Source organism: Myxocyprinus asiaticus, chromosome 22, assembly GCF_019703515.2.
Source record: "Myxocyprinus asiaticus isolate MX2 ecotype Aquarium Trade chromosome 22, UBuf_Myxa_2, whole genome shotgun sequence".
In the NCBI taxonomy this organism is placed as follows: Eukaryota; Metazoa; Chordata; class Actinopteri; order Cypriniformes; family Catostomidae; genus Myxocyprinus; species Myxocyprinus asiaticus.
Genome location: NC_059365.1, coordinates 2727121 through 2743440, shown reverse-complemented (window position 1 = coordinate 2743440; position 16320 = coordinate 2727121). Strand labels below are relative to the sequence as shown.

Here is a 16320-nt window from a genome sequence, read left to right as displayed (position 1 = left end):
AGACTGGATGATGTCAGAAAGTGGAGGAGGATCTAATAACAAGCGTCTGAAACCCGCACAAACTGAACAACAGCGACACTTAGAGTATAAAGGAAATATAACATGAAAATATTTAATGAGAAAGAGCAATACCAAAACAACCAAAGCAAAGAAGAACACCATTTCTTTCCCACTTTGACATATATATATATATATATATATATATATATATATATATATATAAATAAAAAAATAATAATATATATATATATATATATATATATATATATATATATATATATAGTGAGAGAGAGAGAGAGAGATAGATAGATAGATAGATAGATAGATAGATAGATAGATAGATAGATAGATAGAAGGCTGTCAAACATATGGTGAATAGAAATTAGTTAAAAAGTTAAGTGGAAAATATAAAATAGCCATTTATGGAAAGTATTCTGGCACGAGAGATTGAGACGTGCCCCACTTGGGCACATATACTGTAAAGATGCAATTAATTGTAATGGAAACATGCTACAGTAAAACATGTTGATTAAATATCAATGAACAATTTTAAAATACATGCATTTAAAAATACACGTGATTTCCTGTAAAAAAAAATGTAAAGTAATTTTTTTTATAAAAACAATTATGATAAATATACCGACAATATGCCCCTACCATAAAGCCTAAAACATCATCACTGTTTTATACTGTACATTTCTGGCAATCACAGCTGTTTTTTTCTACAGCAAATTCATAATTTTTTTTTTTTTTTTTAAACAGTGCACAATAACAACACTGAGAAAGTCAGTAAATAATTAATAAATACAACTGACATCAAAAAGTCAGTCATAACCATTCACCCGAGCTCACCTGATCAAAAGAATCGTCATTGGTAAGTTTCTCTCTCTGCGCATGCGGGAGTGTCTGCGTTCAACATAGTTCGTGTTTTATACTGTTTCGAACAACCACAGCTGCCATTTTTTTCACCATAAGTGAATTATTATTTTTTTTTCATTATAACAACACAGATAAAATCAGGAGGAGCAAAATATCATTGACATAAAAAGTCATATTTATAAACATTCACCCGAGCTCACCTGATCAAAAGAATCGTCATTAGTCAGTTTCTCTCTCTGCGCATGCGGGAGTGTCTGTGTTCCACTGGTGTCCAGACTAATGATGCTCTCACTGCAAGGTCTGACGTATTTCAGATCACTCTTTCTGGAGTCAGTGGTTCTGCAAACCTCATAATTGTACACGTGCTGTAAAGTTCCTGTGCCCCCTACGTCTGCGTAAAGAGGCGGATAATACGGAATAACTGGCAGATTCGCTCCAGATTTGTAATACATCCGCTCACGTCTCCATCTGTAGCATTTGACTGACAGTATGGCTATGATAGACACGATAAAGAGAAAGGAAACTACAGCCAAGGCCAAGACGAGATAAAAAGTCAGGTTGTCGTTGTATTCCTTGTCGTGCGTAAAGTCAGTGAACTCCGAGAGCACTTCAGGGAAGCTGTCCGCCACCGCCACGTTCACACTGACTGTAGCTGAACGAGAGGGCTGCCCGTTGTCCTCCACTACAACAGTGAGCCTTTGTTTCACAGCATCTTTATCTGTCACTTGACGTACAGTTCTTATTTCTCCATTCTGTAAGCCCACTTCAAACAGCGCCCTGTCTGTGGCTTTCTGCAGTTTATATGAGAGCCAGGCATTCTGTCCAGAGTCCACATCAACAGCCACCACTTTAGTGACCAGATAACCCACATCTGCCGAACGAGGCACTATTTCAGCCACCACAGAAGCACCAGACTGGACCGGATACAGAACCTGAGGCGCGTTGTCATTCTGGTCCTGAATAATGATTTTCACACTCACGTTGCTGCTGAGAGGAGGGTAACCTCCGTCTTGCGCTTTTACGCGGATGTTAAATTCTTTTATTTGCTCATAATCGAAAGAACGAACAGCGAGAATCTCTCCGCTCTCTGCATTCACTGAAATATACGTCGAAGCAGAGACACCATTCACAAGAATATCTTCTAGAAAATATGAAATACGCGCATTATTGCCAGAGTCTCTGTCGTGCGCTTTAACAGATGAAACAGAGACTCCTGGTGAATTATTTTCCATCACATATGCGGTGTATGACTGACGCTGAAAAACAGGGGCGTTGTCATTGACATCAGAGATTTTCAGATTTAAGGTTTTATTAGTAGAGAAAGAGGGCGAGCCCTCATCAATAGCTGTTATTGTTATATTATATTCAGATATTGCTTCTCGGTCTAATAACTGTTCAGTGACTAAACTGTAGAAATTGGCGGTAGACGATTTAATTCTGAACGGTAAATTTGGATCAATAGAACATTTAACCTGTCCGTTTCTCCCCGAATCTAAATCTTTAACATTCAGCATCGCTATCACAGTCTCCGGCGATGCGTCCTCCGGGATTGCATTAGAGAAGGACATTACGCTTATAACGGGAGCATTGTCGTTCACATCGGTCATTTCAATAAGCACTTTACAAGTATCTGTTAAACCACCTTTGTCTGTCGCTTCTATATCTAACTCATGGTATTTGGATATCTCGAAATCTAAATCACCTTTAACTGTGATCTCCCCTTTTAAACGGTCAATGCTGAAGAGATTTGATACGCTGCGGCTGCTCTGAGAAAGAGAATATTCAATGTCTCCATATGCACCCTCGTCTGCATCTGTGGCAGAAACCGTAAAGATAAGAGAGCCTAAAGGGGTGTTTTCGGGCAGACTAACTCGATATACAGACTGGGTGAATGACGGGGCATTGTCGTTTGCATCAAGAACAACAATATTTATCTTAATGGAACCAGATTTTGGAGGGCTGCCTCCATCAAATGCGGTTAAAACCAATTTATGTTCACTTTGTTTCTCTCTGTCTAACTGCGTCTGCAGCACCATCTCCACGTATTTACTGCCATCAGGACGTGACAATAATTTTAGTGTGAAATGATCGCTGGGATTGAGTTTATACGTCTGGAGTGAATTTAAACCTACATCAGTATCTTTAGCGCTTTCCAACGAGTATCGAGCACCTGGAATGGCAGATTCACTAATTTGAAAATCAATTTCCTTTCGATCGAATGTAGGAGCATGATCATTTATATCTAAAATTTCTACATCAATCCTATGCAGCTCCATGGGGTTTTCTAGAATGATCTGAAAATGTAATGAGCAGGGAGACACTTGGGCGCACAGCTCCTCTCTATCTATCCTCTCTTTCACTACCAGAGTCCCTTTCTCCACATTCAGACCGATGTACTCACGACTGTCCTCCGTAAAAATCCGCGCTCGGCCAGATTTGAGCCTCTTAACATCCAAACCGAGATCCTGAACGATATTTCCCACCAGCGAGCCCTTTGTCATCTCCTCTGGAATAGAATAACGGACCTGCCCGTGCGCAACGGCCATGACAATAATCCGAAGGAAAAATATCTGCATCATCCACGAGGACACCCGTGCGGTGGGACCGCTCTCCCGGTCGTCGAGAGAACAAAGGAAAATCATGTTCTTCACTATGCAGTCGATTCCAAAAGATCACAAGAGAGTGAAAATACTCGAATGAGAAAAATTCGTCAAACTGTATTCGTGTACGCAAGCTCTTATGTGAGTAAGCGCTGTTCGACAGGGATCGTAAATGAAAGATGTTCTGCAGGCTGTATGATGTCAGGATAAGGAGGAGGATCAACAAAAGGGCGTTTAAAACCTGCACATCCTTGACCAACAGCGGCACTTAGAGCATCAGAGAAATATTACATGAACACCGAGTCAATCAAATGAGTAATGCCAAATAAAAAGGAGTAATTAAATCAGCAACGTGAAATCTTTTGTGAAATCTTTGACTGAAGTAGGACTTGTTAATAGAGAAAATAAACTATTATTATCCAAAATTATTTCAATAACTTTTCACAAGAATTTGTTTCAAAAGAATATATTAATAATAGTATTAATAATATAAACAAAGAATAAAAATGCACACACAGAAAAACTTAGGCTACAGCTTTTAGGAATATAAACTTTTATAAAAGTGAAATTAGACACAAGTAAAACGGATCAGTCACACTACCTGACCTTACACTCGGGATCCTCAAATGTAAGTGACATAACACTTTAAATCTCCGTTGTGACGAAAGCTTGAAAAAGGCAAATTACTTGGTTTCAGCACCTTGGATAGCGAAACAATATGGACACGTCCTCTCACACTAGATTGTTCATTTTCTACAGGCTAAACATTATTTGAGATTGATAACAAAATTAATGTTTCACCAGAACAAAAACCAGACAAATGAACAGTTATAGGAAAATAGATATCAGTTTCAGTATAGAAATTATTTCCCGTGTATATTTCTCTTATCTCTAAAACAGAAGGATGCGAGTACAATGAAGTGAAACGCTGTAAAGACCAGTACTTTTAAACAGTAAACCTCACCTGATCATTAAAATCTTCATTGGTCAGTGTTTCTCTCTGCGCATGCGGGAGTGTCTGTGTTCCACTGGTGTCCAGACTAATGATGCTCTCACTGCAAGGTCTGACGTATTTCAGATCACTCTTTCTGGAGTCAGTGGTTCTGCAAACCTCATAATTGTACACGTGCTGTAAAGTTCCTGTGCCCCCTACGTCTGCGTAAAGAGGCGGATAATACGGAATAACTGGCAGATTCGCTCCAGATTTGTAATACATCCTCTCACGTCTCCATCTGTAGCATTTGACTGACAGTATGGCTATGATAGACACGATAAAGAGAAAGGAAACTACAGCCAAGGCCAAGACGAGATAAAAAGTCAGGTTGTCGTTGTATTCCTTGTCGTGCGTAAAGTCAGTGAACTCCGAGAGCACTTCAGGGAAGCTGTCCGCCACCGCCACGTTCACATTGACTGTAGCTGAACGAGAGGGCTGCCCGTTGTCCTCCACTACAACACTGAGCCTTTGTTTCACAGCATCTTTATCTGTCACTTGACGTACAGTTCTTATTTCTCCATTCTGTAAGCCCACTTCAAACAGCGCCCTGTCTGTGGCTTTCTGCAGTTTATATGAGAGCCAGGCATTCTGTCCAGAGTCCACATCAACAGCCACCACTTTAGTGACCAGATAACCCACATCTGCCGAACGAGGCACTATTTCAGCCACCACAGAAGCACCAGACTGGACCGGATACAGAACCTGAGGCGCGTTGTCATTCTGGTCCTGAATAATGATTTTCACACTCACGTTGCTGCTGAGAGGAGGGGAACCTCCGTCTTGCGCTTTTACGCGGAACTGGAAATCTTTGATCTGCTCGTAATCGAAAGATCGCACTGCATGTATGACTCCACTATCAGCACTAACGGACACCAACGAGGAGACGGGCACTCCGTTAACCGAGGAGTCCTCCAGTATGTAAGACACACGGGCATTCTGGTTAAAATCTGCGTCTCTGGCTCTGACTGTGAATATGGAAAGACCCGGTGTGTTGTTTTCTTGAACAGAGGCCTCATATGAGCTCTTGTCAAAAACAGGCGCGTTATCATTCACATCTGATATCTGTAAGGAGAGAGTGACACTGCTGGAGAGAGAGGGCACGCCCTCATCAGCGCACGTCACACTGATGTTATACTCAGACTCTCTCTCCCGATCTAAATCGCCGTCTGTGATCAAACTAAAGAAATTATTATTTGTCGATTTCAGAGAAAATGGAATGTTTTCATTAATGGAGCACAACACTTTCCCATTTTCTCCTGAATCCGGATCTTGGACATTTATCATTGTAACCACTGTCTCAGACGGAGAATTTTCAGCTATCGAGTTTGTTTTGGACATGATGTTGATCACAGGCTTATTATCATTTATATCAATGACATCAACCATGACCTTACAAAAATCAGTCAGACCACCATAATCACTTGCTTGCACATTTATCTCGTAGTGGTGAACGTTTTCAAAATCTATTACTCCAACAACGGAAACTTGGCCATTGTCTTTGTTTATGTCAAACAACTGCCTGGCATCATCTTGCATGTTTGCAATGGAATACTCTATTTTACCGTTTATACCCTCGTCGGAGTCAGTTGCGCTCACTGTTGACACAATTGTGTATTTTGGCGCATTCTCTGTTACAGTCGCTTTATACATGGACTGCGTAAAAACAGGAGGGTTGTCGTTTGCATCTAAAACATTAATGCGAATCTCTATACTCCCAGACAACTGAGGATCTCCTCCATCAAATGCCGTTAGCACCAAAACTATATCCTGCTGTTTTTCACGGTCTAAAGGCTTTTGGAGAACCATTTCGACATTTTGGCCCTGCCCTGGTTGATTTTTAAATTTAAGATTGAAATTGTCTGTTGGTTTAAGCGTATAGCTTTGAAGACCGTTGATTCCGACATCCAGATCTATAGCAGGCTCTAACATAAATTTAGACCCTAAAATAGCTGTTTCGCTGATCTTGAAATTGATGCTTCCCTTTTGAAAACTGGGAACGTTGTCATTAATATCCACTACCTCAATGGTAATGCTAAAAAATTCCATCGGATTCTCCAGAATAATCTGGAAATGTAGTGCGCAAGGCGTTGTCTTTCTGCATAGCGCCTCTCGGTCTATTCTCTCTTTGATAAGGAGGACTCCTCTTTCTTTATTCAGCTCGATGTATTCAGCGCTGTCTCCGGTATAAATACGGGCTTTACCCGATTTCAGTCTCTTTAAATCCAAACCCAAATCCTGCGCTATGTTACCGACTAAAGAGCCTTTCGCCATTTCCTCAGGAATGGAGTAACTGACCTGCCCGAGAGCTGAACTGAGAGAGAGAAACCAAATAAACAGCAGTACTTGCCGCGCCATTGTTCTGTCCGACATTTTGCACAAGACCACAAAGGGAAGATTAAGGTTGAATCCAACTAAATTAATCCAGAAAACCTGCAGGAAACCAGGTATAAATCCACAGAAAGAGGAACTAAAACAAAAGCCTGTAAATCCAGGAAAAACACATTAAATTCGCTCTCTCCGTGATTCGCGTTATCTCTCCTCCTCTTCAGACTGTGTGCTCAGCTTCCGTCTCTCTCTCTCTAATAATATGGAGATGATGGGGTGGAACTGCTGCAGATCTGCTCTCTAAACTGTCACACACTGAACAACAGCGGCACTATGAGTCCATTTTCGTGAAGTACAGTATAAACTGAACTCAAGCAGCTTTTCTTTTATAATAAACACTTTTAAAGGTACAGATGTGCAGAAGTATAACATCTGCACATACCAAAATAATAATAATAATAATAAAAACTAAAAATAATAAAATAAAAAAAACTTACATTATGCTATTTGATAAGTAAAACGACTGCATCAAGTTAGATACAAAATAGATAAATATATAATAAAAAAAATAAAATAAAAAATATAAAGGGAAATCTTGCCCTGAAAAAACATACAGGCCTATGCAGCTGTTTATAAGATAAAGCAAACCACTAAAACACCACTATAACGAGCAAGAACTCTATTCGAATAAGAACTATATCTAATTACGAAAAATAGAGTGGTGGTCTGGCATTTCAACAACACGAAAATATATAAAGAACTTAAAATGATCTGTAATGGACAGTCAAAAGGAGGATCTGAATATATGTGACTGACTGCATTTCAGCACCAAGGCCAGAGAATCCAACACAAGCGCAGGACACAGAAGCCCAATTTTAGGTATGGGAGGAGGAAAACATAAATATAAAATAAATACTTAATGAATATCGGAGATCTTTTATCTTTTCAATCACATGGTGATCATCCAAATATAAAACTGTGGCGATTCCCACTCAACATACAGATAATTTAGTCACGTCAGTGTGACCAAAGAAATTAGTTTAGCGTCATCAAACACATTTTAAAGCCTTTTTTTGGTTCATGGCTGGCCAACTGTACTTTAAATAGCTTAATAATAATTTAAGATTTGTATAGTAAATTAGTCATATCACATTCATTTAAAAAGATCAGCAGCATTTGCGGAAACGTATAGGCCAACTTTAGAAGTATTTTTATTATTTGCGGTGTTTCATTTTTAGTTAAGTATTTGCTTTTCATTTAGTTATTTTCATTTCTTAATCATCAAATGTAATATTATAATATTTACAGATATAGTTATGCAAAGTTATATCCATATCCTCTGAACTGTTTATTTGTTTCACTTTTGTAATTGCTGTAGAGAATGAGCCAAAGATTACATGTAAAACTTAAGAATGTATTGTTAATTTTTATCATTACTATACATATATATTTTATGTATATTTTTGGATACCTATATACTTAATATTATATACTTGCAATACCATTTGTCAAGATTTATGGCCATTTACACTAAAAACACATTAAAAAAAGCTGAATAAACCCCGAAAATATACACACGATCAATGCAAAGCTGCAAGAAACAGTAAACCTCACCTGATCATCAATGTCTGCATTGGTCAGTTTTTCTCTCTGCGCATGCGGGAGTGTTTGTGTTCCACTGGTGTCCAGACTAATGATGCTCTCACTGCAAGGTCTGACGTATTTCAGATCACTCTTTCTGGAGTCAGTGGTTCTGCAAACCTCATAATTGTACACGTGCTGTAAAGTTCCTGTGCCCCCTACGTCTGCGTAAAGAGGCGGATAATACGGAATAACTGGCAGATTCGCTCCAGATTTGTAATACATCCGCTCACGTCTCCATCTGTAGCATTTGACTGACAGTATGGCTATGATAGACACGATAAAGAGAAAGGAAACTACAGCCAAGGCCAAGACGAGATAAAAAGTCAGGTTGTCGTTGTATTCCTTGTCGTGCGTAAAGTCAGTGAACTCCGAGAGCACTTCAGGGAAGCTGTCCGCCACCGCCACGTTCACATTGACTGTAGCTGAACGAGAGGGCTGCCCGTTGTCCTCCACTACAACAGTGAGCCTTTGTTTCACAGCATCTTTATCTGTCACTTGACGTACAGTTCTTATTTCTCCATTCTGTAAGCCCACTTCAAACAGCGCCCTGTCTGTGGCTTTCTGCAGTTTATATGAGAGCCAGGCATTCTGTCCAGAGTCCACATCAACGGCCACCACTTTAGTGACCAGATAACCCACATCTGCCGAACGAGGCACTATTTCAGCCACCACAGAAGCACCAGACTGGACCGGATACAGAACCTGAGGCGCGTTGTCATTCTGGTCCTGAATAATGATTTTCACACTCACGTTGCTGCTGAGAGGAGGGGAGCCTCCGTCTTGCGCTTTTACGCGGAACTGAAAGTCTTTGATCTGCTCGTAATCGAAAGATCGCACTGCATGTATGACTCCACTATCAGCACTAACGGACACCAACGAGGAGACGGGCACTCCGTTAACCGAGGAGTCCTCCAGTATGTAAGACACACGGGCATTCTGGTTAAAATCTGCGTCTCTGGCTCTGACTGTGAATATGGAAAGACCCGGTGTGTTGTTTTCTTGAACAGAGGCCTCATATGAGCTCTTGTCAAAGACAGGCGCGTTATCATTCACATCTGATATATGTAAGGAGAGAGTGATGCTGCTGGAGAGAGAGGGCACGCCCTCATCAGCGCACGTCACACTGATGTTATACTCAGACTCTCTCTCCCGATCTAAATCGCTATCTATCAGTAGGCTGTAAAACCCATCGGACGAGGACTGAATAACGAAAGGCACGTTGTCATTCAAGTGACAAAGAACTTTACCGCTTTCATTCGAGTCTGCGTCTTGAATGTTTAACATTGCGAGAACAGTGCCAGATTTCGAATCCTCAGATATGTGACTGGATTTTGAAATAATATTAATAGCGGGACTGTTGTCATTCACATCGATAATGTCAACAATGACCTTACATGAATCTGTATGACCACCGTCATCTCTTGCCTGAACATCAATTTTGTAATGCTTTCTGTTCTCAAAATCGATAACCCCAATAAGCTTTAACACCCCAACATCAGGGTCTACTTCAAAAACCTCGGACACTTTGTCAGCTGTACTAGAAATAGAGAACGATATTCTTCCGTTTGAACCCTGGTCAGCATCGGATGCGCTGACTGTTGTTATAACCGTGCCTTTTGGCGAGTTTTCAGGCAGGCTGCTTTTGTACATGGATTGTGAACACACAGGGGCGTTATCATTCGCATCTAAAACTGTAATATGTATCTGCATTGTCCCAGACATCTGGGGTTCGCCTCCGTCAAAGGCTGTTAACAGTAAAGAGATATGCTCTTGTTTTTCACGGTCTAATGGTTTTTGGAGAACCATTTCGACAGCTTTATTTCCATCAAGGTGATTCTGAAATTTCAAGACAAAATTATCTGTAGGCTGGAGGGAGTAACTCTGAAGACCATTTCGACCGACGTCATAATCAATAGCCCCCTCCAATATAAATCTGGCTCCCGCTAAAGACATTTCGTTTATTTCAAATCTCATGTCATTCTTACTAAACACTGGCGCATTGTCATTTACGTCCGTGACTTCAACTGTAATGCGATACAATTCCATCGGGTTTTCCAGAATAATCTGGAAATGTAGTGCGCAAGGCGTTGTCTGTCCGCATAGCGCCTCTCGGTCTATTCTCTCTTTGATAAGGAGGACTCCTCTTTCTTTATTCAGCTCGATGTATTCAGCGCTGTCTCCGGTATAAATACGGGCTTTACCCGATTTCAGTCTCTTTAAATCCAAACCCAAATCCTGCGCTATGTTACCGACTAAAGAGCCTTTCGCCATTTCCTCAGGAATGGAGTAACTGACCTGCCCGAGAGCTGAACTGAGAGAGAGAAACCAAATAAACAGCAGTACTTGCCGCGCCATTGTTCTGTCCGACATTTTGCACAAGACCACAAAGGGAAGATTAAGGTTGAATCCAACTAAATTAATCCAGAAAACCTGCAGGAAATCAGGTATAAATCCACAGAAAGAGGAACTAAAATAAAAGCCTGTAAATCCAGGAAAAACACATTAAATTCGCTCTCTCCGTGATTCGCGTTATCTCTCCTCCTCTTCAGACTGTGTGCTCAGCTTCCGTCTCTCTCTCTAATAATATGGAGATGATGGGGGTGGAACTGCTGCAAATCTGCTCTCTAAACTGTCACACACTGAACAACAGCGGCACTATGAGTCCATTCTCATGAACTACAGAATAAACTGAATGCATGTGTAGACATTAAACATTTTTAATGTCCAACTGCGCAGGACTACAACAGCTGTACATACATATATTAAAAATTACATTATTTAATGATAAAAACGATTGCATTAAATATGGTACATTTAGAATAAGATAAAAGAAAAATAAATAGAAAGGGAAATCTGGCCCTGAAGGAAAAAAATCCCCAAAATAAATCATGTAGGCTACATACAGCCGTTTATACGTGCAAAGATAAAAACAGACCTCTAAAACAACACTATAACGAGTAAGAAATCCACTCGAATAAAAGTAATCTCATAATACGAATAACAGAGTGAATGTCTGAAATCTGAACAACACAAAAATACAAAAAGAACTTCAAAAGAACCTGTGATGGACAGTCAAAAGGAGGATCTGAATATGTGACTGACTGCATTTCAGCACCAAGGCCAGAGAATCCAACACAAGCGCAGGACACAAGCACAAATTTAGATATGAATGCGACAAGTACAGAAAAACACAAATATAAATTGTATACTTCATGCGTTATTTAATTTTTTCTCTTTTCAATCACCTGCGGCGATTCCCGCTCAACAATCAGAGGTTTTAGGCACGGCAGATTTCGGTTGTGGGTCAGTTATTAGTTTAGCGGCATCAAACTGATTTTTAAGCCTTTTTTCAGAGGTGTAAAGTTCAATTACGCTGTGCATTTTATTTTTTATTTTTTAATTGCCGAACATATTATTATTTATTTTTTTAATGGTAAATTATTGATATTAAAAGATATAGCTATAGCATTAAAGTTATACTGGCCAACTTTACTAGCATTTGTTTTAGTGGAGTTTAATCTTGAGTTTAGTATTTGTGTGTCTCATTATGATATTTTAATTTATTAATCATCAAATATTACATTATGCGTATTTACAGTTATGGTTATGGAAAGTTACATCGTTTATATATATATAATTTTTTATTAGAAACAGACCTATATATTTGTAATATGATTAATAAAGATTTAGGGCCATTTCCACTGCAAACACTCATTCAACACATTTTGAAAATAAATGCTTTAAAACAAAGAACATATAAAGCCCACACAATAAATCAACAATGCAAAGCTGCACTAGAGGCAGAAACAGTAAACCTCACCTGATCATCAAAGTCTGCATTGGTCAGTGTTTCTCTCTGCGCATGCGGGAGTGTCTGTGTTCCACTGGTGTCCAGACTAATGATGCTCTCACTGCAAGGTCTGACGTATTTCAGATCACTCTTTCTGGAGTCAGTGGTTCTGCAAACCTCATAATTGTACACGTGCTGTAAAGTTCCTGTGCCCCCTACGTCTGCGTAAAGAGGCGGATAATACGGAATAACTGGCAGATTCGCTCCAGATTTGTAATACATCCGCTCACGTCTCCATCTGTAGCATTTGACTGACAGTATGGCTATGATAGACACGATAAAGAGAAAGGAAACTACAGCCAAGGCCAAGACGAGATAAAAAGTCAGGTTGTCGTTGTATTCCTTGTCGTGCGTAAAGTCAGTGAACTCCGAGAGCACTTCAGGGAAGCTGTCCGCCACCGCCACGTTCACATTGACTGTAGCTGAACGAGAGGGCTGCCCGTTGTCCTCCACTACAACAGTGAGCCTTTGTTTCACAGCATCTTTATCTGTCACTTGACGTACAGTTCTTATTTCTCCATTCTGTAAGCCCACTTCAAACAGCGCCCTGTCTGTGGCTTTCTGCAGTTTATACGAGAGCCAGGCATTCTGTCCAGAGTCCACATCAACAGCCACCACTTTAGTGACCAGATAACCCACATCTGCCGAACGAGGCACTATTTCAGCCACCACAGAAGCACCAGACTGGACCGGATACAGAACCTGAGGCGCGTTGTCATTCTGGTCCTGAATAATGATTTTCACACTCACGTTGCTGCTGAGAGGAGGGGAGCCTCCGTCTTGCGCTTTTACGCGGAACTGAAAGTCTTTGATTTGCTCGTAATCGAAAGATCGCACTGCATGTATGACTCCACTATCAGCACTAACGGACACCAACGAGGAGACGGGCACTCCGTTAACCGAGGAGTCCTCCAGTATGTAAGACACACGGGCATTCTGGTTAAAATCTGCGTCTCTGGCTCTGACTGTGAATATGGAAAGACCCGGTGTGTTGTTTTCTTGAACAGAGGCCTCATATGAGCTCTTGTCAAAAACAGGCGCGTTATCATTCACATCTGATATCTGTAAGGAGAGAGTGACGCTGCTGGAGAGAGAGGGCACGCCCTCATCAGCGCACGTCACACTGATGTTATACTCAGACTCTCTCTCCCGATCTAAATCACCATCTGTTACTAAACTAAAGAAATTATTCGTTGTTGACGTCATCTTAAAAGGAATATTATCATTAATAAAGCATTGGACTTTTCCATTCTCACCAGAATCGGAGTCTTGGACATTCAGCATAGTCACAACGGTGCCTGATTTTAAATCTTCGGAAAGAGCACTTGCTTTTGACATTGCATTAATTACTGGTTTGTTGTCATTTACATCGATTACATCAACAATCACTTTGCAAGTGTCAGAATGACGCCCAGAATCTCTCGCTTGAATGTCAATTTGATAGGATTTAACTTTTTCATAGTCGATGTCGCCAGTTAACCGCAACACTCCATCATGTCTATCTATTTCAAAAATATTAGTGGTGCCACCAGAGGACCTTGTAATATGATATTCAATTTTACCATTTAGGCCTTGATCAGCATCAGATGCACTAACTGTAGTTAAAATCGTGCCTTTTGGAGAGTTTTCGGCAACACTGGTTTTATAAACAGACAGAAAACAAACTGGAGCGTTATCATTCGCGTCTTCAACTGTGATTATAATCGGAATTGTTCCAGACATCTGTGGATCTCCTCCGTCCACTGCAGTAAGTACAAGCGAAACACGCTCCTGTTTTTCTCGGTCAAGAGGTTTTTGGAGAATCATTTCAACATTTTTTGTACCATCCGGCATATCTTGTGTTTTTAGGACAAAATGATCAGCGGGATGTAACGAATAACTCTGTACGCCATTGATGCCAACGTCATCATCCACTGCTGTCTCTAATACAATTTTAGCTCCTGTCAACGATGATTCGCTGACATCAAATTTCATTTCTTTAACTGAAAACATTGGAGCATTGTCATTTATGTCTACAATCTCAACTGTAACGCTATAAAACTCCATCGGATTTTCTAAGGTAATCTGGAAATGTAGTGCGCAAGGCGTTGTCTGTCTGCATAGCGCCTCTCGGTCTATTCTCTCTTTGATAAGGAGGACTCCTCTTTCTTTATTCAGCTCGATGTATTCAGCGCTGTCTCCGGTATAAATACGGGCTTTACCCGATTTCAGTCTCTTTAAATCTAAACCCAAATCCTGCGCTATGTTACCGACTAAAGAGCCTTTCGCCATTTCCTCAGGAATGGAGTAACTGACCTGCCCGAGAGATGAACTGAGAGAGAGAAACCAAATAAACAGCAGTACTTGCCGCGCCATTGTTCTGTCCGACATTTTGCACAAGACCACAAAGGGAAGATTAAGGTTGAATCCAACTAAATTAATCCAGAAAACCTGCAGGAAATCAGGTATAAATCCACAGAAAGAGGAACTAAAACAAAAGCCTGTAAATCCAGGAAAAACACATTAAATTCGCTCTCTCCGTGATTCGCGTTATCTCTCCTCCTCTTCAGACTGTGTGCTCAGCTTCCGTCTCTCTCTCTAATAATATGGAGATGATGGGGGTGGAACTGCTGCAAATCTGCTCTCTAAACTGTCACACACTGAACAACAGCGGCACTATGAGTCCATTCTGATGAACTACAGAATAAACTGAACTCATATAGAGTTTTAGCTATCTAAAATATATTTAAAGGCACATAATGCGCAGAACTACAAAACCAGCATACATTAAAAAATATATAATTTGATATGAAATAGTATTGCATGAAGAATAGGGGAATATGTAATACAATAAAGAAAAATAAATAGAAAGGGTTACCTGGGCCTGAAAAAAACAAAAACAAAAAACAATCTTGTACATACATTCAATCGTTTATACATGCAAAAAATAAAAAATAAATACTCTAAAACACCACCATAACCAGCAAGAAAATTATTCGAATAAGAAATATATTCAAATACGAATAATAGTGTGAACGCCTAAAAGTTAAAGAACACAAAAGAACAAAGATATTTTAAAATAGCTTCTGATGGACAGTCAAAAAGAGGATCTGAAATATGCGACTGACTGAATTTCAGCACCATGGCCAGAGAATCCAACACAAGCGCAGGAAACAGAAGCCCATTTTTATATGTGAGGGGGAAAAAAACCAGAAAACCCCCAAAACAACGATAAATCATATACTTTATGAATATTCGAGTTTTTCATCTTTTCATCCACATGGTAACCATCCAAATATCAAACACAAATTTAAATTCTCCACCAATAGCTAGTGTGTGGTCGGCATTCTGGGGAACTATGGCTTCCGTCGCATCATTCAGGTGGATGCAGCACACTTAATGTTATTAATATAACCTAAACATTCATCGGCGATTCCCACTCAACACTAAAATGTTTTAGTCACGTCAGATTGCAGTTGTGAGTGAGTTATTAGTTCAGCGGAATCAAACAGATTTTAAAGCCTTTTTTCCTTCTGAGATGTTAAGTTCATTTACGGGGTGCATGACTGACCAAATGTGCTTTTGATTGATTTTTTTTTATTTAATATAAGATTTTTATGGTCATTTATATTATAAGAACTCGGAAGCAGTTGCAATGCTCAAAGGCCAACTTTAGAAGCATTTTTTTGTTTAGTTTTTTTGCTAGGGGAGTGTAATCTTTGTGTCTTTATGAGTTATTTGAATTTCTTAATCATCCAATTTAATAAGCTTATTTACAGGTAAGGTCATGCAAAGTTTTATCCATATCCTCTGAACATGACTCAAGCGCTGATCATTAGTTTCGCAGTTGTAATTGCCGTACAGAATTAATTTGACAAAGATTCATTTTATGACTTTAGAGAAATATATTATGTTAATAGTTATAATTACTGGAAATATCTATATTAGCTTGTTATTGAAATATTGTATTAGAAACACACATATATATTTTCAAAATAATTAGGCTACTCATGGCAATTACAACTTTTTAAACACATTTAGAAAATAAA

At 39.7% G+C, this 16320-nt stretch overlaps 1 protein-coding gene across 36 annotated transcripts in view; it reads right to left on the bottom strand.

Moving 5' to 3' along the window:
- The window catches only part of LOC127413200 (protocadherin gamma-A2-like), a 144557-nt gene that overhangs the window by 62764 nt on the left and 65473 nt on the right, over nucleotides 1-16320 (bottom strand). For 2 of the 36 annotated variants that reach the window (XM_051650118.1, XM_051650128.1), the window contains exon 1: nucleotides 12263-14846. The exons of 20 other annotated variants lie outside the window; for them this stretch is intronic. In XM_051650118.1, the coding sequence (XP_051506078.1) occupies nucleotides 12263-14662 (2400 nt within the window). In that variant the 5' untranslated portion in view covers nucleotides 14663-14846. Of the gene's footprint in view, nucleotides 1-1079; nucleotides 3621-4443; nucleotides 7032-8412; nucleotides 10981-12262; nucleotides 14847-16320 lie in introns of those variants that run through there. 14 more of the 36 variants (XM_051650119.1, XM_051650129.1, XM_051650116.1 and 11 more) reach the window with 10 other exon arrangements.